Source organism: Tachyglossus aculeatus, unplaced genomic scaffold, assembly GCF_015852505.1.
Source record: "Tachyglossus aculeatus isolate mTacAcu1 unplaced genomic scaffold, mTacAcu1.pri scaffold_208_arrow_ctg1, whole genome shotgun sequence".
Classification (NCBI taxonomy): domain Eukaryota; kingdom Metazoa; phylum Chordata; class Mammalia; order Monotremata; family Tachyglossidae; genus Tachyglossus; species Tachyglossus aculeatus.
In genome coordinates, this window is record NW_024044924.1 from 85383 (window position 1) to 108699 (window position 23317).

General features: G+C 45.1%; 2 protein-coding genes across 2 annotated transcripts; both read left to right on the top strand.

The window, feature by feature from the left end:
- The first annotated feature begins 2936 nt into the window (after positions 1–2936).
- LOC119923642 (olfactory receptor-like protein OLF4) lies at positions 2937–3875 on the top strand. The gene has a single exon (XM_038742973.1). The coding sequence runs from the start codon at positions 2937–2939 to the stop codon at positions 3873–3875; it is 939 nt and encodes a 312-aa protein (XP_038598901.1).
- An 11037-nt stretch (positions 3876–14912) lies between these two features.
- Positions 14913–15860, top strand: LOC119923637 (olfactory receptor 7A10-like). The gene has a single exon (XM_038742971.1). It carries the CDS (start codon positions 14913–14915, stop codon positions 15858–15860), a length of 948 nt encoding a protein of 315 aa, XP_038598899.1.
- Positions 15861–23317: the final 7457 nt, after the last annotated feature.

Consider the following 23317-nt stretch of genomic DNA (forward strand, 5'->3'; position numbering starts at 1 on the left):
ATTGGATCACTAAAAACCTGTCCTGTCCGGGCAGGAGAGAGACAAGATGATCCACTTGATGCCTTGGACCTTTCGGCTCTGCTGGCTTCAGTGAAAGGGCAAGCCCCAAATAACTTTGGCCCCTTCAAATTGGCCACCCCAGGTCAGTACCCATTTTACCTGGCTTTAAAATGGGCTTTGAGCAGTGGTACCTCTCAATCGATTGGAAATCCAGGGGGTCAAAATTGTTGGGGATCAGAGAAGCAGTAAGCTCAGGGTGCTTGCACCTGCTCACACAGCTCAACCAGGCCAGAGTCAACTACAAACATGACTACCTCCCCAACTCGCTGACCCGTTAACCCCTCCGATCCACCCTGGGGAACAAGTCCCTTACCCATACAGTCACACTGTCATCCTTGAATCAGCAAGGAAGGAGGAGGTTGTGACACGGACCTTGATGATCCCGGCAGCTGGCTGGAAGAGAAGAGACAGGGGTGGAGGAAATGAATGACTTGGAGGTGGTCTGAGCAATTAGTATAACTGGGCCATATCTCTAGACTCTAAGATTTTTGTGGACAGGGACCATATCTACCAACTCTGTTATATTGTATTCCCCCAGAAGCTTAATATGGTGCTCTGAACACAGTAAATGCTCAATAAATATAATTGGTTGATTATAACTACATGAGGCTGGTTTGGGTGGATGGTGAAAGAATGTATGTAAGAAAGGAAAGGAATGTATTCTAGAGTCAGAATGTAACTGCCCTGACGGATAAAGATTTCTTGTCTTGATTCCCCCTTCACATTCCTCTTGGAGATAATAATGATAATAATGTTGGTGTTTGTTAAGCGCTTACTATGTGCAAAGCACTGTTCTAAGCACTGGGGTAGATACAAGGTAATCAGGTTGTCCCACAAGGGGCTCACAGTCTTCATCCCCATTTTATAGATGAGGAAACTGAGGCCCAGAGAAGTGAAGTGACTTGCCCAAAGTCACACAGCTGACAAGTGGGGGAGCCGGGATTTGAACCCACGACCTCTGCCTCCAAAGCCCATGCTCTTTCCACTGAGCCACGCTGCTTCCTGTTGCTAACCTATGGATAAATTAGGACTAGAAATTGGTGATGCCAGCCTCTCCACCACCATTCCTAAAGGAAAACAAAGGGATAGTGAGGAAGGGGGAGAGAAGTTATTTCAGTGTCTGTCTCCTCTCACTAGACTGTAAGCTCTTGGAGGGCAGGGATCATATCTGCTAGTGGTACTGTACTCTCCCAAGTGCTTAATACCATACTCTGCCCAGAGTAAGTGCTCAATAAATACATTTGGATGATTGAGAAGCAGCTGTGAGCTGTGAGCCCCCCCCCCCCCCCCCCCCCCCGTGGGACAACATGATCTCCTTGCACTTAGAACAGTGTTTTGCACATAGTAAGTTCTAAATAAATGCCATTATTATTATTATTATTATTATTATTATTATTATTATTATTGAGAGGAGAAGACCAGGTCTTGGTTGTTTCAGAAGGATCTGATCAGCGAGTGGATGCTTTTAAAACTAATGTGGGAGAGGGAGAGTGCTGAGGGTGAATGGGAAGAGAAGAGTGACTAGGATCTTGCTGGTAATGATGAATAATGAGGCACCTCAATAATTGCGGCACTCTAATCTTTTACCTTTCTTCTTGATGATGATGATGATGATGGCGGTGGCATCATTGCAGACCTGTGGTATCACCTCAGCAATTAGTATGTTGAGAAAGAGCTTGTTCAAGTTTTAAGCAGGGTGTCCTCTCTCAGCTTGTAGATGTAGGTGGATAGGCCGTCATGTCTTTTGCTTGGCCATTTTTCATGACTCTGATTACTAATAATAATTGTGGTATTATTGAGAAGCAGCATGGCCTAGTGGATAGAGTATACATCTGGGAGTTAGAAGGACCTGGATTCTAATTCTGACTCTGCCACATGTCTGCTGTGTGACCTTGGGCAAATCACTTAACTTCTAGGTGCCTCAGTTACCTCATCTGTAAAATAGGGATTGAGACAGGGAGCCCTATGTGGGACAGGGACTTTCTCCAACCCCATTATCTTGTATCTACCCCAGTGCTTAGTACAATGTATGGCACATAGTAAGTGCTTAACAAATACCAGTAATTATTATTGGTATTTGTTAAATGGTGAACCATGGGCCAAGGAAGTCACCTTATCTGCACAACGAGTCTTTAGACTGTGAGCCCCAAGTGGGACATGGACTGGTCATTTTGCATATACCCCAGTGCTTAGTACAGTACCTGGCACATAATAAGTGCTTAACAAATACCATAAAACAGGAGTTTACAATCTAGCAGAGGGGACAGGCATTAAAACAAATTTCAGGTAGGGGGAAATAACTGAGTTCAAGGATCAGTACATAAGTGCTACTCTGGGTTGGTAAGGGGAAAGTGAATATCCAAATAGGAGATGCAGGAGTGACATGGCAGTTATGAGGTGGTGTGGGATTCTAGGGTGGGAAGATAAAAGATTAAATCAGGGAAGGCTTTCTAAAGGGATTAGAATCCAGGTTTCATAAATCCTCATCCTGTGCTCTTTTCACTAGAACATGATGGTTGTTTTCCATCTCCTCCAAGTAGAGGATGCGATCTATTCTGGGTCTGGTTAGGACAAGGGCACATTTATGACCTTTCTGGCACTGGAACTGAGGAAACCTGGGTCAGAGGTCTATGGAAAGATTAGCCTGGAGCTTGCAAGAGAACTTTTGATGGAGTTCTCCAACCACTTCCTAATCTGAGCCAAGAAAATACAATTCTTGGGTTAGATAGTCAGGTTTGGGAACCAAGGACTTCCCTTCACAACTTAAGCCAGCTGTCCCTGCATGCTCCTAGACCCCCTATGGTGAAGAATTGGACTGGAACTGCTCCATGGTCACATTCCCCTGTCTTGTCTCTCCCAGCAGGTCTTCCAGCCCCATGGAGAAGGGAAACGAAACCAGTGTCTCAGAATTCCTCCTCCTGGGATTCTCCGACCAGGCAGAGCAACGTCAGCTCCTTTTCATGCTGTTCCTAGGGATGTACCTGCTCGGCGTCCTGGGGAGCCTGCTCATCGTCCTGGCCATCGGCTCTGACCCACACCTGCACACCCCCATGTACTTCTTCCTCACCAACCTCTCCCTGGCCGACGTCTTCCTATTATCCACCACCATCCCCAAGATGTTGGTCAGCATTCAGACCCAGGATAAATCCATATCTTATGTTGGATGCTTAACACAAATATATTTTTTTGTCTTGTTAGTAGGTTTGGACCATTTTCTCCTCACTGGGATGGCTTATGACCGCTACTTGGCTATATGCCACCCTCTCCACTACACCACAATCATGAGCCCACGGCTCTATGCCCTGGTGGTTGCTGGGTCCTGGATTGTCAGTTCTCTCCATGCCCTGACACACACCCTGTTGGTGGGTCGCTTATCTTTCTGTTCTAATCATGAAATCCTTCACTTCTTCTGTGACCTTTACCAGGTCCTAAGGCTTTCCTGTTCCAACATCTTCATCAATGAAGTGGGGATGTTTGTCTCTGCAATAGGGCTGGGCATAATTCCCCTCACCGGGCTTCTGTTCTCTTACACATGTATTGTCTCCACCATACTGACAGTCCCGTCTGCTAAGGGAAGGTTTAAAGCTTTCAGTACCTGTGGCTCTCACCTGTCGGTGGTCTCCTTATTCTACAGCACCTCTCTTGGGACCTATCTCTGCCCCACATCTAATCAAACATCCCGGCTGGGCTCGATAGCATCTGTGATGTACACTGTGGTCACCCCCATGCTGAACCCCTTCATCTACAGCCTGAGGAACAAGGACATGAAAGGGGCCCTGAAAAAACTTGTCTGTTGGAAACTTATATTCACATAAATTCTGATCCTCACTTCTTGAAATCTTCAAGGCCTTAAGCTGTGATGAATTCACCTGGGAGTTAAATTCCTGGGCCTTTCCTATGCCAGTCAGCCAACATCAACCAATTACATACCATTTGTATTATCAATCAATTGATGGCATTTACTGAGCGTTGATTTTGTGCAGGGCACTGTAATAAGTGCTTAGGAGGTGTGATACAAACCTGGTAGACACATTATCTGCCCACAAGGAGCTTACAGTCTAGAAAGGGAGTTAGTTTTATGTTGAGTTAGTTTTCCTATGGACCAGGTGGTCCACTATGAATGAACATCATTGTCATATCATGTTTATTTATTGAGTGGCTCTGAGTACAAGATACTGTACTTTAGACTGTAACAATTTGGTGACCCCCAAGTTATAGCAACCCACCTGGCCTGAGCCATAGGATTGGTGTACAGCTGGCTAGCTAGTGATAGCCTGGTCGATTTGTCTGCTATCTCTTTCTGGGGCCTTTTAAGGTAGAATTTGTTCCCTTAACTTGCAATTGTAGATGTTTTTGAAAAGAAAAAAGCATGTACAATTAGAATCTAAATGGCTAATTAGATTGTAAGACACTTGAGGGCAGGGGTTATTTTTTTTTACTGTTGCATCATTCTGAAGGGCCTATTACTATCCTTGGTCCAGGTTAAAGGGGCAAAATTCAGCCCTGCAATGGGCCCACTCTTGTCTGGGGAAGCAGAAGGACTGATCCTCAAGGACTGGCTTCCGTACTTGGAACCCACACAATCTGGTGGAGAGTTCAGGCTGCACTGCTCTAGGACCACATACAGAGGACTGTTCCTGTGTCAGTGATTCCTGAGTCATCACCACCTAGTGAAAAGTCTCTGAACCTGTAGCCCTGACCCAGGGATGCCTGCAGGAAAGTTCCTACTTCAGCAACCACTCAACCAGTGGCACGGAAGGTGTTTGGGATTGTGTTATCTTATTGGGATGTATTGCTTAGGACACCTGAGTGGGAACCCAAATGGTTCTACTAAGACTCAGTAAAATATACTTAGCTCGTGTTGGTGAGTGGATGTGCCTACTGTGGACTCCCAGCCTCCATCAGTGCCCTGGGGTTCTGGTTGGGGCCCAGGAGGATCCCTCACTGGAGTGGGCCCAGCCCTCTCTGCATAAAGGTTTATTCTGATGCTGATTCTGATGCTTTCACTGTGAATGTGTGATGGCCTACCCCACAAATCTAACATCTAGGTCTATTGACAAGCTTGTGCTCCAGGGGATTTCTAGTTTGGACTCCCTGGAGGAAAATCTCCTGAGCCTCTGCCAGGCCTAATGTTAGCCTGAGCACATCACAGATTTGTCCCCAGCCTTTCATTCCTCTTTAGAGCTAATGACCCAGCTTATGTTCCCTGAGCCTTCATGGTAGCCTCTGCCACTATTCAACATCTTAATAAAGAACCTCCAGTCCAGCACTGGAAACAGTCAGGGGTCAAGGATGTAGCCAATCACAATGGCTGAAAAACGGGTGCCTCCCTGAAGGGCTTCTAGCCTCTCTTCCAGTAATGTAGCTATTAATGAAGTCTCCTCCTCCCCCTCTTCCTCTTCCTCCTTCTTTCCCTTCTCTTCCTCCTCCTCATTCCCATCCTCCTCCTCCTCCCCCTCTCCTTCCTCCTCCCAAATTATACTCTTTAATCTACATCAGTAAAAACAAAGAGGTTATAGAGACAGCAAAATCGCTATCCCCTGAGGAGCATGCTGTTGAAGGGATCCATATAAAACACTACTGAGATAACTTGGGCTTTACTTTTTCCATTTCCATGAGAAATCATTTCATTTGATGTATCCCCTCTAAATAAAATTCCTGTAAATTACAGTGTCATTTGTCGTGTCACTTGTAGATAAGAAATTAGCATATCCAATCAATTATTCCATTAGTGTTTTTTATTGAGTGTTTACTGTGTGCCAAGAACTGCTAAGCACTTGGGAGAGTACAATCCAACAGATGTGGGTGACTTGTTCCCGGCCAACCAGGTCCTTGCAGCCTAGAGGGGGAGACAGACATTAAATAAAAGTACAGATATGCTCATAAGTGCTGAGTGTCTGAGAGTGGGGTGAATATCAAATGCTGATAAGGTACAGATCCAAGTGCTTAGGTAATGCAGAGGGAAGAAGGAGTAGGGGAAATGAGGGCTTAGTCGGAAAAGACCTTTTGGAGGAGATGTGATTCCAATAAGGTGTTGAAGGGAAGGAGAGTGGTGGTCTCTCAGATACAAAGGGGGAGGGAGTTTCAGGCCAGATGCAGAGTGTGGGTGAGGTGTTGGCCACAAGATAGATGAAATTGAGGTATAGTGACTGAGTAGGTTTGCACTGGAGGAGCAAAGTGAGAAAGCTGTGTTGTAGTAGGAAACAAATGAGGTAAGATAGGAAGCAATGAGCTGATTGAGTGCATTAAAGTCAATCAATCAATCAATCAATCGTATTTATTGAGCGCTTACTGTGTGCAGAGCACTGGATTAAGCGCTTGGGAAGTACAAGTTGGCAACATATAGAGACAGTACCTACCCAACTGTGGGCTCACAGTCTAGAAGGGGGAGACAGAGAACAAAACCAAACATATTAACAAAATAAAATAAATAGAATAGATAGGTACAAGTAAAATAAATAAATAAATAAATAGAGTAATAAATATGTACAAACATATATACATATATACAGGTGCTGTGGGGAAGGGAAGGAGGTAAAACGGGGGGGATGGAGGGGGGGACAAGGGGGAGAGGAAGGAGGGGGTTCAGTCTGGGAAGGCCTCAATGGTAAGGAATGGTAAAGTCAATGGTAAGGAATTTCTGTTTGATATGGAGGTGGATGGAAAACCACTGGAGGTTCTCGAGGAGTTGGGAAACATGGACTGAACTGTTTTTAGAAAATTGATCTGTGCAACAGAGTGAAGTGTGGCTTGCAGTTGGAAGAGAGAGGAAGCTGGGAGGTCAGCAAGGAGGCTGATATAATAATAATAATAATAACAACAGTAATAATAATAATAATAATAATAATAGAATTTGTTAAGCACTTACTATGTGCCAAGCACTGCTCTAAGCACTGGGAGGATACAAGGTAATCAGGATGTCCCACATGGAGCTCACAGTCTTAATCCTCATTTTACAGATGAGGTAACTGAGGCACAGAGAAGTGAAGTTACTTGCCCAAAATCACACAGCTGACAAGTGGTGGATCTGGGATTAGAACCCATGACCTCTGACTCACAAGCCTGTGCTCTTTCCACTGAGGCATGCTGCTTCTATGGAGGTTCTTGAGGATTGGGGAACATGGACTGAACTGTTTTTAGAAAAATGATCTGCGCAAGAGTGAAGTGTGGTTTGGAGTTGGAAGAGAGAGGATGCTGGGAAGTCAGCAAGGAAGCTGATGCAGTATCCTAGGTGGAGTAGGATAAGTGCTTGAAGCAGTATAACAGCCTCAGCTGGATGGAGAAGAAAGGGTGGAGTTTAGCAATGTTGTGAAGGTAGAACCAATAGGATTTTATGACAGATTGCGTATGTGAGTTGTGTGAGAAAGATGAGTCAAGGATAATGCCAAGATTGTGGGCTTGGGAAACAAGGAAAAGGGTGGTGCTACCTACAGTGATTGGGGTTTCAGTGGAAAGATTAGGAGTTCAGTTTTGGACATGTTAAGTTTGAGGTGTGGGCAAGAGTGGAGGTGTTGTGAAGACAGGAGAAATGGAAGGCTGCAGAGAAGGAGAGATATCAGGGTTGGGGAGGTAGATTTGGGAGTCATCCAAATAGAGACGGTAGTTGAAACCATGGGAGTGAATAAGACTCAAAGGAAGGTCTGGAAATTCCTCTAGATAACATCCAATATTAATCCCTTAGGCACTGACTTTATTTGGAGGTGAAGGGCATAATTTACCATAATAATATTTCATATCATCATTGAGCATTGATAAATGTGAAGGACCATGAAAGAATTCCTTGAAGTGGCCAAAGCTGGGTGATGTTCAGCTTGGAATGCTTTTAAGGAGAAAGTGATTTATGCAGAAGATGGAATTTGATTAGAACAAAGAAACTCAGTCCCTTTCCATAGATGTCTTTGGACAAATGGTTAACTGGATATTTCTAAAACAAACTCCCACCATCAATCTGAACTATGAAAGATGATGATGATGATGATGGTATTTGTTAAGCGCTTGCTATGTGCCAAGCACTGGTCTAAGCACTGGGGTAGATACAGCGTAATCAGGTTGTCCTATGTGGAGCTCACAGTTTTAATTCCCATTTTACAGAAGAGGGAACTGAGGCCCAGAGAAGTGATGTGACTTGCCCAAGGTCACACAGCAGACATGTGACAGAGGTGGGATTAGAATCCATGTCCTCTGACTTGAAAGCCCATGCTCTTTCCACTAATCCATGCTGCTTCTCCATGCAGCTACCTCTCACCTGAGCTACCTCTCACCTGATCCCAGAGATCTCTCAAGAGGACCTCTCATCTCTCTTTCCCCAGCCCTCTTCCCCTCACACCCCATGCTTCTTACTCCAACTTCCAACTGAATATACCAAGAGTCAATAGGATATCAGAGACCTTGGTAGTAACAGAATTGGGTAAAGAATACTGCTGAGCAACTGAAAGTGACAGGAGGTTGAAACAACTTCTGAACAAGGATTGGATGGATGGTTGAGAACTTTTAAGGCTGGAAAGATGATTATTTAGTGGGATCATGATTGAAGCTGACATGATCTGAAGAGCAGAGACAGGGCCAATAAGCACTGGGTGTTTACCAAATTCCACACCACCGGGATGAGGGGATACACAATGACAATTGCTGGTAGCAGAATCAAGACAAATGAAAGGAAACCCTCTTCCCTCAAGTGCTGGGGAACATTTAGGAGTGGTTAGCATAGGAGGTTGTGACCTTTGCTGGACAAGTACTCTCCCCAGTTTCAAAGCCTTATTGAAAATGCATCTCCTCCAAGAGACATTCCCTGACTAAGCCCCCATCTCCTCATCTTCCACTCCTTTTTGGGTCACTCTGACTTGTTACTTTTATTCATACTCCCTCCCAGTCCCACAGCACTTCATCATCATCATCATCAATCGTATTTATTGAGCGCTTACTATGTGCAGAGCACTGTACTAAGCGCTTGGGAAGTACAAATTGGCAACATATAGAGACAGTCCCTACCCAACATTGGGCTCACAGTCTAAAAGGGGGAGACAGAGAACAAAACCAAACATACTAACAAAATAAAATAAATAGAATAGATATGTACAAGTAAAATAAATAAATAAATGGAGTAATAAATATGTACAAACATATATACATATATACAGGTGCTGTGGGGAAGGGAAGGAGGTAAGATGGGGGGGATGGAGAGGGGGACGAGGGGGAGAGGAAGGAAGGGGCTCAGTCTGGGAAGGCCTCCTGGAGGAGGTGAGCTCTCAGTAGGGCCTTGAAGGGAGGAAGAGAGCTAGCTTGGCAGATATATATATCTATGACGAAATAAATTGCATCATTATATATATATATATATATATATATATATATAATGGCCCAACGTAAACGCTTAAATATTGCACACAAATAATGAAACTTTTCTGTTTTTTAAAAAATGAAGGTAGTCTTACCCCACTTAAAAGAATCGAAACTATCCAGATCCTGTTTACTGACGCCCAAGTAAAGTCCTAAGTATCCAAAATGGTCCTTCCTTCCTTCCTTCCTTCCTTCCTTCCTTCCTTCCTTCCTTCCTTCCTTCCTTCCTTCCTTCCTTCCTTCCTTCCTTCCTTCCTTCCCCTTTTTTCTTGATTTTGGGGATTCTCTCATCTATCCAGCACTTCCGTACAGAACTTTAATTTAGTTAATTATATTTATGCCTGTGTCCCCCTCTAGACTGTAAACCCATTGTGGGCAGGGAATGTTTCTGTTTATTATTATATTGTACTCTCCCAAACAGTACTGTGCTCTGCACACAGTAAGTGCTCAATAAATACAATTAAATGAATGAATGAATGAATAGTTTGGATACATTTAAAGATGCAAATCTCAAGGTGAGTAATTAGAAGGAAAGGTGGGGGATAGTGGAAGGCCCAGGATGGGATTAGGAAGGCCTCCATTCATGGATGGTTTGTGTTGGGTCACTGGATGAAACGCTAGTGATGTTAGAAGGTACATCCCTGATCATGAGGGGCGATTTCAGTGAGAAAAGCCATCAGTGCTCTTCTAGTAGGGCCACTGTCAGAGACAGAATTCTGGGGTCTGGGCACCATTGGCCTGAAGCGGCAATGGCGTTTCTCAGGTTGTTAGATCAGGATGCTGCCTGAGGCTCACTCTCTCTTGGGAAGAGGTTACGGTGACAGTGCAGTGGAGGATTTTGGGTAGACTCCTGGTTTATTCTCTATCTCCTCTGAAGGCTGAATGGCCATGGTTGTCCCTCGGTCCATGCAGAATGAGTCCGAGGAGCCGTCTTGGGAGTCACCCTCACTCAGAGGCAAGGAGGACTGTCCAACAGATTAATCAATCAGTCAAGCAATAGCATTTATTGAGTGCTTACTGTGTGCAGAGCCCTGTACTGAATGCTTGGGAGAATACAGCAAAGTTGGTAGACACATTCTCTGCCCACAAGGAGCTTACAGTCTAGAGATGCAGGCACACAGAGGTGCTTTCACTCCAGAAGGAAAGTAGTAGGACCCTGACCCCAGTGAAATTTCATTATCCTCCACCAAGGTTAGCAATCATTCGGGATAACTCAGCAAAGCCTGGGGACAGGGAAGAGATCAGACACTAAGTGTTTGTTGCTCTTTAACAAGGAGCTCAGGGAGCTGTAGGCTGGTTGTCCCAGGGGCCCAGAGACTTCTGCAAATAGCCCTGCTGTGAGCCCTTTTCCTGCTCGCACTGCTCCTGTGGGTGAGGACACTGCCCCTGCCCAGAGCCCCGGGGGCCCAGTGTCCCTCTTCCCTCTTCACACTCAGGCCGCTACCCAGCGTGAGCGAAGGAACGGCTGAGCAGCCCGACCCCGTGGGGACAGAGCCCTGGACCGGCCCCGACTTTCCAGGTTAGAACTGTCCATGGAGGGACGGACCTCATTTTGTGCATGTTTAGCACAGGGCAAGTTCGGCGGAGTTGTCCTTGTCATAGGTATCATACAGCATCTCAGTTCTATGTTTTTGACTGATGTAGGGACACCAGCACAGGCATCTGGTAGAGATGGGCATTTCATTCAGGTTTTTAGTACTGAATAGCACCTGGATTGAATCTGTTTACCTCAAGGCAGGTTTACCATAGCAAATCCTGACCCAAGTGCATAGACAATGTCTTGTCTTTACGGTACCATACTGAGATGACAAAGTGGACATGCAATTTGGATACCCAATTCATATCGGTGCCCAGAATGATCCATGACAGCTAAGGTAAGTTGCCCCCAACAAAACCCTGAGTGCCCTAATCCCCCCATACCTAAAAAAGTGATAATTTTAGACTAGTAATTGGAGCAGTACTCAACTGCAGGTTATTTAGGTCCACCAGTCCAGATGCCCTGGGAGGTTCCAGGTGGGTGAACAAGTCTCAAACATAGGTCACGGGAATCCTTCAAAGAGAATTCCGTTGAGCCTGAGAGATCTCCCATCACTCATCTTACCCAGGACTGGCAAGTGAATGAGATGAAATTAGTCCATTTGCTCTATAAATCCCCAAAGCTCCTGACCATCAGCTTAAAGGTTCACCACCAGTTGGATCCTACTTACCTGTCTACTCTCTTGCTCCCACTCCACCCCAGCTCACGCTCTTCATGGTTCCCAAGCAAACGTACTGACCACCTTTCGCTTTTGACACTCCTGCCCCTACCCCTTGATCAGGCCTATATTTCCCTCCCCCACACCCCAGGTTTTGCAAAGTTCTTCTCAAAAATTACTTCCTTCAGGAGTCATTCTCTGATTGGTCATCCCACTCTTCCTGGTCATGCCATCCTCTATGCAACCTCAACACTCATGTTGATTTATTTTATTCATTTGTGTCTATATATATATATATATATATATGTATATGTGTGTGTGTGTATATGGTGTACTTTATGGTTTCAATTGTATTCTCTCAGGTGACTAATACTGTGATTTGCACTCAGTAGGCACTCATTAAATGCCATTAATTGATTTATTGATTATGTATATCTATTCTCTCACTCTTAGCTATATTTAAGTTATGCTTAAGTCTTTGATCGGCCCACAAAATCCATTCAATCACAATAATAATAATTGGGGTATTTGTTAATCACTTACTATGTATTTACTACACTGTATTTAGCTCTATGGAAACCTATACTATTTGTGATTTTCTCTGAGACTAGGTCCAGTCCTCCACTATATGTTTATCAGCTGACAGGTGGTCACCCAATGAAAGGTGGAGCCACGAGGCCATGATATTGTATCAGTATCACCAGCACTGACCGAGTATCTACTATGGGCAAAGCCTTTGTACTGGGCCCTTGGGAGCCATACAAATGAAGGCAGCAATTCAGCCCCAACTCTCAAAGAGCTGGCACTTTAATAGGGGCCCAAGTAGATATAAATTGACAATTATACCATGGTTAAGAGAGAGAACAGATATGAATGAGATGCAAATGGGTAAATAAATCTACGAGGAAATTAATGTGGAATACCTCCTGGAGGAGATCACTTTATAGGAGGACTGTGAGGGATCTGAGACAGAATCTAACTCTCTATGGAATCTAACGAGAGGAACTGAATAGTGGTCAGAGAGAGGAGAAAAGCTGAAAGAGAGGATCCAGGGAGAGAGGGTCAGACAGGGTCAGACAGGAGGAAGATTAGGGGAAAATAAATAAAGAGGAGAATCAATTAAGGGGGAGCAGGTTCTGCTGATAATGACACCCCAGGGCTGGCCCTTCCTCTTTTGTATGAGGGTCCAATCTTCCCTGATGGATTACCACCTCCTTCCTCTCAAGACCTCAAGGAAGCAGAATGCCTAGGATGGGAATCTCATGAGCAGAATTGCCTGGATCAGATCCAAAACTGTCCTCAAAAAATTACCAATGGTAATCCATTTCTCTCCATATCGATTAGAAACTCCTGAACATTTATTTTAAGGCTCCCTATTCAATCACTTGATCAATCAAAGGTATTGATTGAGCACTTGCTGTGTCCAGAGCACCGTTACTAAGTGCTTAGGCGAGTGCAATACAATAATGCTGGTAGAGTCATTCCCTGCCCACAAGGAGCTTGCAGTGACAGATATAATTCTAAATAAATAATGGCTTGGTACCTAAATGCTGTGGGGTTGATGGGGTGACTATCAAGTGCTCAAAGGGTACACATCCAAGTGCATAGGTGATGCAGAAGGGAGAGGGAGTAGCGGAAATGAGGTCTTAAAAGGGGAAGGCCTCTTGGTAGAGATGTGACCTTAACAAGGAGATGTGGCCTTTGAAGGTGGGGAGACTGTTGTTCTGGCATGTATGGAGGGGGAGGGCGTTCCAGGCCAGAGGGAGGATGTGGAAAGAGGTGGACAATGAAAAAGACAAGATCGAGGTACCTTGAGTAGGTTGGCACTAGAGGAGCAAAGTGTGTGGGCTGGGTTGTAGTAGGAAATAAGTGAGGCAAGGTAGGAGGAGATTAACTGATCAAATGCTTAAAAGCCCATGGGAAGAGTATCTGTTTGATGTGGAGGTGGATGAGCAACCATTGGATGTTCTTGAGGTGTGAGCAAAGGTGGACTGGATGTTTTTGAAGGAAAATGATCTTGTCAGCAGAGTGAAGTATGGACTGTAGTGGAGAGAGATAGGAGGCAGGGAGGTCAGAGGGGAGGCAGATGCAGTCATCAAGGCACCCAATCTAGCTTCTGGGGGGCAGCATCAGAGAAGAGGGAGTTGAGGCTTTGCATAAAGCTCCTGGGGAAGCAACAAGCGTACGGATCAGGGGCAGCCCCACAGTCAATCGAAGGTGAGATGGGTGGAGGAAGGGTGGGTGGGAGATAGAATTTAAGAATACCTAAATTATGCTCTTCTCCCTTTTTCAATTATTTAGGAATTAATTTTTAAAGGCATTTATTAAGCACTTACAATATACCAGTCACTGTACTAGGTGCTGGGACACAGTCCTTGACTCACATGGGGCATACAGTCTTAATCCCCATTTTACAGATGAGGGAACTTTGGCACAGAGAAGTGAAGTGACTTGTCCAAGGTTACACGGCAGATAAGTGGTGGAGCCAGGATTACAACCCAAGTCCTTCTGATTCTCAGGCCTGTGCTTTATACAGTAGGCCATGCTGCTTCCCCAGTAGAAAACCACCATCCTTTTGATTATATCCTTCATATCTCTCTTGGGTACCTTTCTCTGGAGCTGACCCTTATGGCAGGAACATGGAGGAACTGAATCTCTGGCACGTGGTTCCCTCCACTGGGGATGTTTGGGGTCACCAGGCCGGCATCACATTGTGTCACATCACTGGCAGATGTCAATCATAGGGGATGCTGTGCCATGTTGGGTGGTAGTTCAACCCCTTCTACTAGGGATTGGTAGATTTAATAGGATGCCCAGGCAAACTTGTAATCCAACCAAATGGTTTAAGCAATTTGCACATCGGTTGTAGACCTGTGGATGGTCATGACCTCTTCCAGAAGTTTGAATAATAATGGGAGGAAGGAAATGGAACAATTTATGGAATCAAGGGGAGGTTTTTTTTAACCTGAGCACGTTTGAAGTCCACCTCAATCACACACAAATGTGCAGCAGCCAAGTAAGGGATTTGTACAAGTTCAAGGCCCTGAGGATAGCCCATTGAATAAAAACATAAGACTAGAAGAAACATCATTACTGGATTATTCCAGTGATCCACTCATGCCAGAAATCTACCTTCAGTAGAGTTACCAGTATGCTTGGAGGAGCTGGGTAATAGATGCCTTCCTTGGCATCCCAAGGTTCACATAGTTCATCCTTATCCCGTCAAAATCCCACTAGGGGAATGACTGACCTACACAAAGATGTAATTGTTCCACCATCTCCCTCCCCTGCCTTGTCTCTCCCAGCAGATCCTCCGGCCCCATGGAGAGGGGAAACGAATCCAGCATCTCGGAATTCCTCCTCTTGGGACTATCCGACCGGGAGGAACAGCGGCAGCTCCTCTTTGTGCTGTTTCTCTGGATGTACCTGCTCGGGGTCCTCGGGAGTGTGCTAATTGTCCTGGCCATTGGCTCCAACCCGCACCTGCAGACCCCAATGTACTTCTTCCTCACTAACCTCTCCCTGGCTGATGCCTGTTTCCTGTCTACCACAGTCCCCAAGATGCTGGCCAACATCCAGACCCACAACAGATCCATAACTTACGCTGGCTGCCTGGCACAGGTATATTTTTTTATCCTCTTTGGAAGTCTGGATATGTTCCTCCTAACCGGGATGGCTTATGATCGCTACGTGGCCATATGCCACCCTCTCCACTACACCACAATCATGAGTCCACGACTCTGTGCCCTGATGGTTTCTGGGTTCTGGAGTGTCAGTAGCCTTGATGCCTTACTCAACACACTATTGGTGTTTCACCTATCCTTTTGTGCAGACAACAAAATCTTTCACTACTTCTGTGAACTTAACCAGATCCTAAAGCTATCCTGCACTGACACCATCATTAATGATGTGTTACTGTACGTACTGATCGTGGTGCTTGGTGTAGGATCCCTTGCAGGCCTCCTTTTCTCTTACATTCATATTTCTTCAACTATTTTAAAAATATCCTCTGCTGAGGGAAGATGGAAAGCTTTCTCCACTTGTGGCTCTCACCTGACTGTGGTCTCTTTGTTCTATGGCAGTGCCCTCGGGGTCTACCTCACCCCCATGTCTACCCAAGTATCCCAGAAGGGCTCGATAGCCTCTGTAGTGTACACGGTGGTCACCCCTATGCTGAACCCTTTCATCTACAGCCTGAGGAACAAAGACATGAAACGGGCCCTGAGAAATGTGTTCTGCAGGAAAAATCTTTTTTTGCAGATGTTGTGATTCCTTCCTGCCGGATCCTTGGAGGAGACAGCAGGGGTTGGTGGACCAGCCTGAGAATGAACCTTTCTGGCCCTTTCTGGGGAGTCTGAACTGAGAGAATATCATTTTTGTCCCAAGTTAGTCCTGAGCACTTGGTACAGTGTGGATTAAGAGGACACCCCACATGTTAAGGCTCCAACCTCTGTGTAAAACAAAAGCCCCCACTGTGACCCACATTGCCAACCCTGGCCCTGGACTCTCCTCAGCCTGTGGCAGCTCTGAGAGTGCCATGGGCCACAGGGGCAGGGGCACCGGTGCATATCAGCTGGTGTTATGGTCTCTATAACCTGTGGCCTCTGACTGATGGTGCCAGGGCTCCATGTGCTGCCTTTAGCCCAGAAGTGGACAGAGAGCAGCTCCTTGGGATCTCCTAAGGCACGGGCTACTGTTCTGGGACCATCCTGGCCCTCTCCCCTCTCCTCCTAATCCTCTTCTGGGACATGGCCCCTACTGAAGGTATCAGAAGAAAACCATGGGTAACTGGTGCCTCTGGTTTTTCCCAGTGACCCTGCAATCCTTGGAGTTGGTACATGGTGAGGAGAGAGCTAGTTCGTCCCAAGGGAGTGGAATGGTACTGGAGATCCCATGGAATCCTTCAAGACTGTTTTCTGGTCTGCGGGGCCATCAGTCTCATGGGAATGCAGATTTTCTCTTTTCTGTCCAGACCATGTCCAGAGACACGTGTGCAAGGAGTGGGGAGACTGCTGGGTGTCACCACCAGAGTCCGGAGCTTTGAGCTCTCCAAACCACCAGCCACCTGCAGATATGGGAATTTCTTCACTCTGCATACAACTTCCGGTCCCTGTTGATTGCTCCTGCCTGACATGTCCGCCCCTTCCCCCTCACCAGTCCATGCCCCGAAGCTCCTTCAAAACTCTCCTTAAAAGCCACCTTCTCTGGTAAATGTCCTAGGACTGACCCAACCCTGCTCTGGAGAATCACATCACTCCAGCACCTTCCTGACACATATACACATCTCTGCAGCATTTACACATTTTATTCTAGCTAGTGTTTCCCAAGTGCCTATTATCAGACTTTACTCTTAGAATCTATAAATTCTGTTGTCATTGTAAAAGCTCTGCAGTTTGACCCATTAAGATGTTATGGTATATTATTTTTCTATTGATTTTCAACAATCTGTTATATCTAGTTACTGGATTGTATGAAGCATATTCCTATGGACCAGCATGATGGCAGTTTAGATGGAGACGAAGTGTTGTATTCTGGAGATGCTAAGAAAAAAACTGATACGATTCTTTAGACTGTAAGCCTTTGTGGGCAGGGAATGTTTCTACCAACTCTGTTGTATTGTACTCTCCCAAGTGCTTAGTACAGTGATCTGCACCCAGTATGTGTTCAATAAATACCACTGGTTGATTTGTTAATAGACAATATATGGGTTGAAAGAGAGAGAGGAGTTAGGATAATGCTCGGGTTGGGGGCTTGAGAGATGGGCAGGTGATAGGAAGAAGAGTATATGATCCCCTACCCTATAATGGGGGAGTAAGAACTGGCCTAGTCAATCAGAGCTACAAGTGACCGTGTTATTGTGCGTATTGCTGGTGACAGAGTCTCCCTTGAGGAACGATAGATGAGTCTCGATCCTGAGACTTTAGGTTGGAGAACCTGTGAAGGGGAATAGGTCCTAGTGCTATATGGACTTGTGTAGCACTGATCCCACCTTTTTGTCCCTACTGATAGTGTCCCCGCTGGGGCACTACGTGCAACAGGTGAAGAGGCATGCAGGAGCCCAGCACATTGCCAAGACATGCGTGATCTTTGCCCATGTTAGGCAGCCACAGGCAGAACCAGAACTAGAAACCAGAGCACTGGGCTATTGTACATTATATAGCCCACTCATTATATACATTCTATATGTTATGTACAAGGGATAGGCAGATGGATAGATCCTCAGCTAGGGCAAAGTATAGAGCTTTCTTCATCTGTGGGTCTCACTGAGCTGTGGTCTCTTTTTTCTTTGGTTGTGTGCATATATTTACATAGAGAGAGAGAGAGAGAGAGAGAGAGAGAGAGAGAGAGAGAGAGAGAGAGAGAGAACGAGACAGATGGACAGAAAGACACACAGAGAGAGTTGTCCTTTGTATTAGAAGACACCTCCAAGTGAAATTCACCTATGTGTGCATGTGTGACTCTAAATGCAAATGCAGGACCCACAGTCCTGTTCACATTTTCTGCACAAAAAGGCTGTCCCTTCTTGTGTTGTCATTTTGATTTTTGCAGCACTTGATGCAGTGCTTGATGAACCTCCAGTGGTTTGCTCAGCCACCTCCACATCAAACAGAAACTCCTTACCGTTGGCTTTAAGCCCTCAATCACCTTGCCCCCTCCTACCTCGCTTCGTTACTCTCCTACTACAACCCAGCCCGCACACTTTATTCCTCTAGTGCCAACCTATTCATCTATCTATCTATTCTCATTCTATCCTATTCTATCTCATCTATCTCACCGCCAACCCCTTGCTCATATCCTGTCTCTGGCCTGGAACTCCCTCCCCCTTCATATCTGAGAGACCATCACTCTCCCTACCTTCAAAGCCTAATTAAAAGCACATCAAAATCACAAAAACAACGTGGCCTAGTAGAAAATGTATGGGCCTGGAAATCAGATGACCTCGGTTCTAATCTTGGTTCCACAGCTTTTCTGCTGTGAGACTTTGGGAGAGTCACTTAACTTCTCTGTGCCTTGCTACCTCATCTGTAAAATGAGGATTAAGACTAAGAACTACAAATGGGACCCAGACTGTGCCCAAACTGATTATCTTGTATCTATCCCAGAGTTTAGTACAATGCCCGGCACACAATAAGTGCTTAACAAATGCCATTAAAAAAAACGAGCAAACAAATAAAAAGACCTACTCCAAGAGGCCTTCCCCAACTTAGTCCTCATTTTCCCTACTCCTCCATTCTGCATCACCCTGGCACTTGGATTTGTACCGTTTAGTCACTCCATCCTCAGCCCTATAACACTTACATACATATCCATAATTTATATTAATGTCTGTCCCTGTGAGTTCCTTGTGGGCAGGGAATGTATTTACCAACTCAATTATATCGTAGTCTCCCAGGCACTTAGTTGAGTGCTCTGCACACAGTAAGTGCTCAATAAATATGATTGACTGATTTTTTACCATTTCTCTTTTGTTTCCTTGTCTCATGTTCCTTATGAAGCTTTTACTCAAAATTGTAAAACAACACTCCTTTCTCGAAAGTAGTATCTCATGCTGGTCTGTCCTTGGCAAATAACTTCCAGTTTTCTGCTGTGAAGCAGCATTGTCTTAGGCTTTGTTTACCCAGGTCTTCTGCTCTCTTTGCTTTCATTTTCCTAATTTCAGCTCTCCATGCAGTAGTTGTTTGGGAATTCTGCTGTCGTTCATTCTCCACACATATCCCACTCACCATAGATGAATTGAGGTAAACATAACTTAAGTTCTAGGAGAGTGGCTATGTTGTAGATATTCAGCAACTTTCTGAGTGTCAAGCACTGCACTGAGTGTTCGGGTAGCCACGAAATAAGCAGGTGAGACACAGTCTCTGTCCCACATGGGACTCACAGTCTAAGGAAGGAGGAAGAATGTTCCAGAATTTCATTTTCTGTGCCCCTGTCTAGCCAGTTGATGTTGATTGTACCGATTAGCACCCAAAGAACATGCTTTGCACATCATCAAAAATCTTGAATTAGTTGTAGAGTGCCATGGAGAATGCCATGCCTTATCATTTTCCAGAGTATTTACTGAGCAACTACGGTGGGAAGTGAACAATTCCAGTCACATGAGGCATATACAAAAGAAGAGTAAGATGTGATCTCTGCCCTCAAAGTGTTTGCAATCTAATGGAGGAGATAAGTAAACATCAACTGACATATATCCAAGAGTTAAAACCAGACAAGTATAGATTAAAAAACAAACACAGTAGATAAATCAATGAATTGTAAAGTCCTCTAGACTGTAAGATCACTGTGGGCAGGGATTGTGTGTATCAACTCTGTTATATTGTACTCTCCCAAGCACTTTGTACACTGCTCTGCAAACAGTAAGTACTCAATAAATAGGATTGATTGGAATAAAGAAATACTTCCCCAAGAGTGTTGAAATGGATGAGGGAATGGCATGACTGGATGACAGTGGCTGGGGGTGGAGGGGGATAAATCAGGAATTGATCAGGCATGGTATTATTATTATTATCATAGTATTGGCATTTGAGGCACAGAGAAGTTAAGTGAGTTGCCCAAGGTCACACAGCAGAGAAGTGGCAGAGCCAGGATTCGAACCCATGTCCTGCAAATTCCCAGGCCCATGCTCTTTCCACCAGGAAATGCCATTTCTCTACTAATAATGATATGTGTTAAGTGCTTACTATGTGCCAAGCACTGCACTAATCCCTGGGGTAGATACAAGATAATCAGGTCCCAAATAAGGCTCACAATGTAAGTAGGAGGGAGAATAAGTATTGAATCTGCATTTTGCAGGTGAGGGAACTGAGTCACAGATCAGTTAAGTGACTTGCCAAGGTCACACAGCAGGCATGTTGTAGAGCTGGGATTAGAACCCAGGTCCTCTGACTCCCAGGGCTGTGCTGTTTTCATTAAGTAGGCCACACCGTTTCCTTATGAACTACTTTGCAAAATCAGCAAAGCACTTTTAGACCACAAATTAGCTAAAAAAATTCCAAGATTCATAACAGCAGTCAGTCACCAACAAACCCAATACACAAGCAAAGACTTTTATCTGCAGTAGAGTTGAGCATTGTCATGGATTTTCCTATCTTTTCAGCAAATTGTCCATGATTCACAGTTGAATACAGTAGTGATTGTAGGTCAGGCATGAGTCTTTCAATCAGTTCTGCACTCTTGTGCATGCTCCCAAGTTCAATAATGTCATTTTTGAATCAGACCAACGGATATGTGTGTGCATGTATGAGAGTGTGAATATGATGAGAGAGCGAAAGATAGTAAAAAAGAGAGGGAGTGCACCTGATCCTAATGATAATGAATTTATCCATACACGATCACCTTTCTTAAGTCTTAATTAATTTTGTCAGAATAATCATAATGGTAACAGTTGTTTTGGTATTAGTTCAGTGCTTACTCTGCGCCAAAATCATCAGGTTGGATACAGTCCAAGTAGGAGGGAGAATAGTATCAAATTCCCATTTTACAAATGAGAAAACTGAGGACCAGAGAGTTGCAGTGACTTGCCCAAGATTACACCTGGCAGGCAAGTGGCAGAGCCAGGATTAGACCTCAAATCCCCAGGCTGGTGTTCTTGCCACTACACCATGCTGCTGAAAAGCTTAGGCTAACTCCCAGGTTATTCCAGCACATCCTACACCCTTCCAGGGCCCAAACTTTTCAGGAGGCGAGCTTGCCTGGTGAACACATTTCTCCAAACTCCTTTCATGTCTTTGTTCCTCAGGCTGTAGATGAAGGGGTTCAGCACAGGAGTGACTACTGTGTACAGCAAGGATGCTATCGAGCCCTTCCGGGATGTGTGGGTAGACGTAGAACTGAAATAGATCCCAAGACGAGTGCTGTAGAACAAAGAGACCACACACAGGTGAGAGCCACAGGTGAGGAAAGCTTTATACCTTCCCCTGGCAGATGGGATTCTCAGTATGGTGAAGACAATACGAGTGTAAGAGAACAGGAGGCCTATGAGGGGACCTATTCCAAGTGCCATTATCAGTGCAGGTAACAAAAAAACATTGATGTGGGTGTCCGTACAGGAAAGCTGGTTAATTTCACAGAAGAAGTGAAGGATCATTATTTGTGCAGAAGGATAAGCAAAGCATCAGTAAGGTATGTATTAAGGCATCAAGGGCACTGACCATCCAGGACCCGGTAACCATCGGGGCACAGAGCCGTGGGTTCATGATTGTGGTATAATGGAGGGGGTGACATATGGCCACGCAGTGGTCATAAGCCATCCCTGTAAGGAGGAAATTGTCCATTAGTCCAAACAGATGAAAAAGTACCCTTGCGTCAGGCAGCCCATGTAGGATATGTATTTATCCTGGGTCTGAACATTGGCCAACATCTTGGGGACCGTGGAGGACAAGAAACAGACGTCAGCAAGAGTGAGGTTGATGAGGAAGAAGTAAATGGGGGTGTGCAGGTGTGGGTCAGAGCCGATGGCCAGGATGATGAGCAGGCTCCCCAGGAACCTGAGCAGGTACATCCAGAGGAACAACACGAAGAGGAGCTGCTGCTGCTCCACTCGGTCTGACAGTCGCAGGAGGAGGAATTCTGAGAAGCTGGTTTGGTTTCCCTTCACCATGAGGCCGGAGGATCTGCTGGGGGAGACGTGGCAGGGGAACAGAATGGTGGAGCAGTCACATCATGAGAAGAATCAGTCTAGGCTTTGTGCAATGGTTCCCAATAAATCTTCAAATCCGGCAGAAACTTCTGTCTATTGACATTCTGTTTCTATTATCACAAGAACTTACTTCAGTGCTCTTCACACAGTAAGTGCTCAAAAAATGGATTGATCAACTACTTAGCACTCTATCATTCTTCTCCTCATTACCTATCCACTCTCTTCTCCCACTAAACACCCGCTCGCACTCTCCATTCCTTCAAAGTTCACTTTCTCACTGTGCTTAGTGCTTGCTTCTCCCACCTCATATCCCTGGCTCACGCCCTTCTTCCTGCTTGGACCTCTTTGTCCTTCAAATTCTCCAGACCGCAGCTCTCTCCATCTTCCAATTCTTTCTGAAATCCCAACTTCTCCAGGAGGTCTTCCTCAGTGAACTTTCCTTCTCCCCAGGTCCTATCCTCCTTGCTACCATCTTAGCACTTTTTCATTCACAACCTCTCTTCATACTTTTGTGAGAGGAGACAGATGATAGAGTGCTACTCAGTTGATCAATCCATTTTGTTGAGCACTTACTGTGTGCAGAGCACTGATGTAACTTCTTGTGATGATAGAGTGCCAATAGACAGAAGTTTCTGCTGGTTGTAAAGATGAATGGGTATCCATTACACAGAGCCTATACTGACTCTTACCATGATGTGATTGCCTTTTGTACCTAGAGATGTACGTGCTTGACTATTCTTCCTCTTCTTTATCATTTCTTTTATTTTTGTCATCCTCATTATCATGTAAGGTACTTGAGGGCAAGGTTCATGCCATCTACAGTATGGTCCTCAGGTGACTGGTGATTCTGCTCTGTCTAGCAGGTCAGACTTCTATCTGACAGCACTTGTGTACATATCCATAATTTAATGATATATTAATACCTGTCTCCCCCTCTAGATTGTAAGCTCCTTTTGGGCAGGGATCCTGTCTACCAACTCTGTTGTATTGCACTCTCCCTAGCGCTTAGTAGAGTTCTCTGCACACAGTAAATGCTCAACAAATACCGTTGATTGATTGATTCTATCCTAGATCCACCTGATCCAGG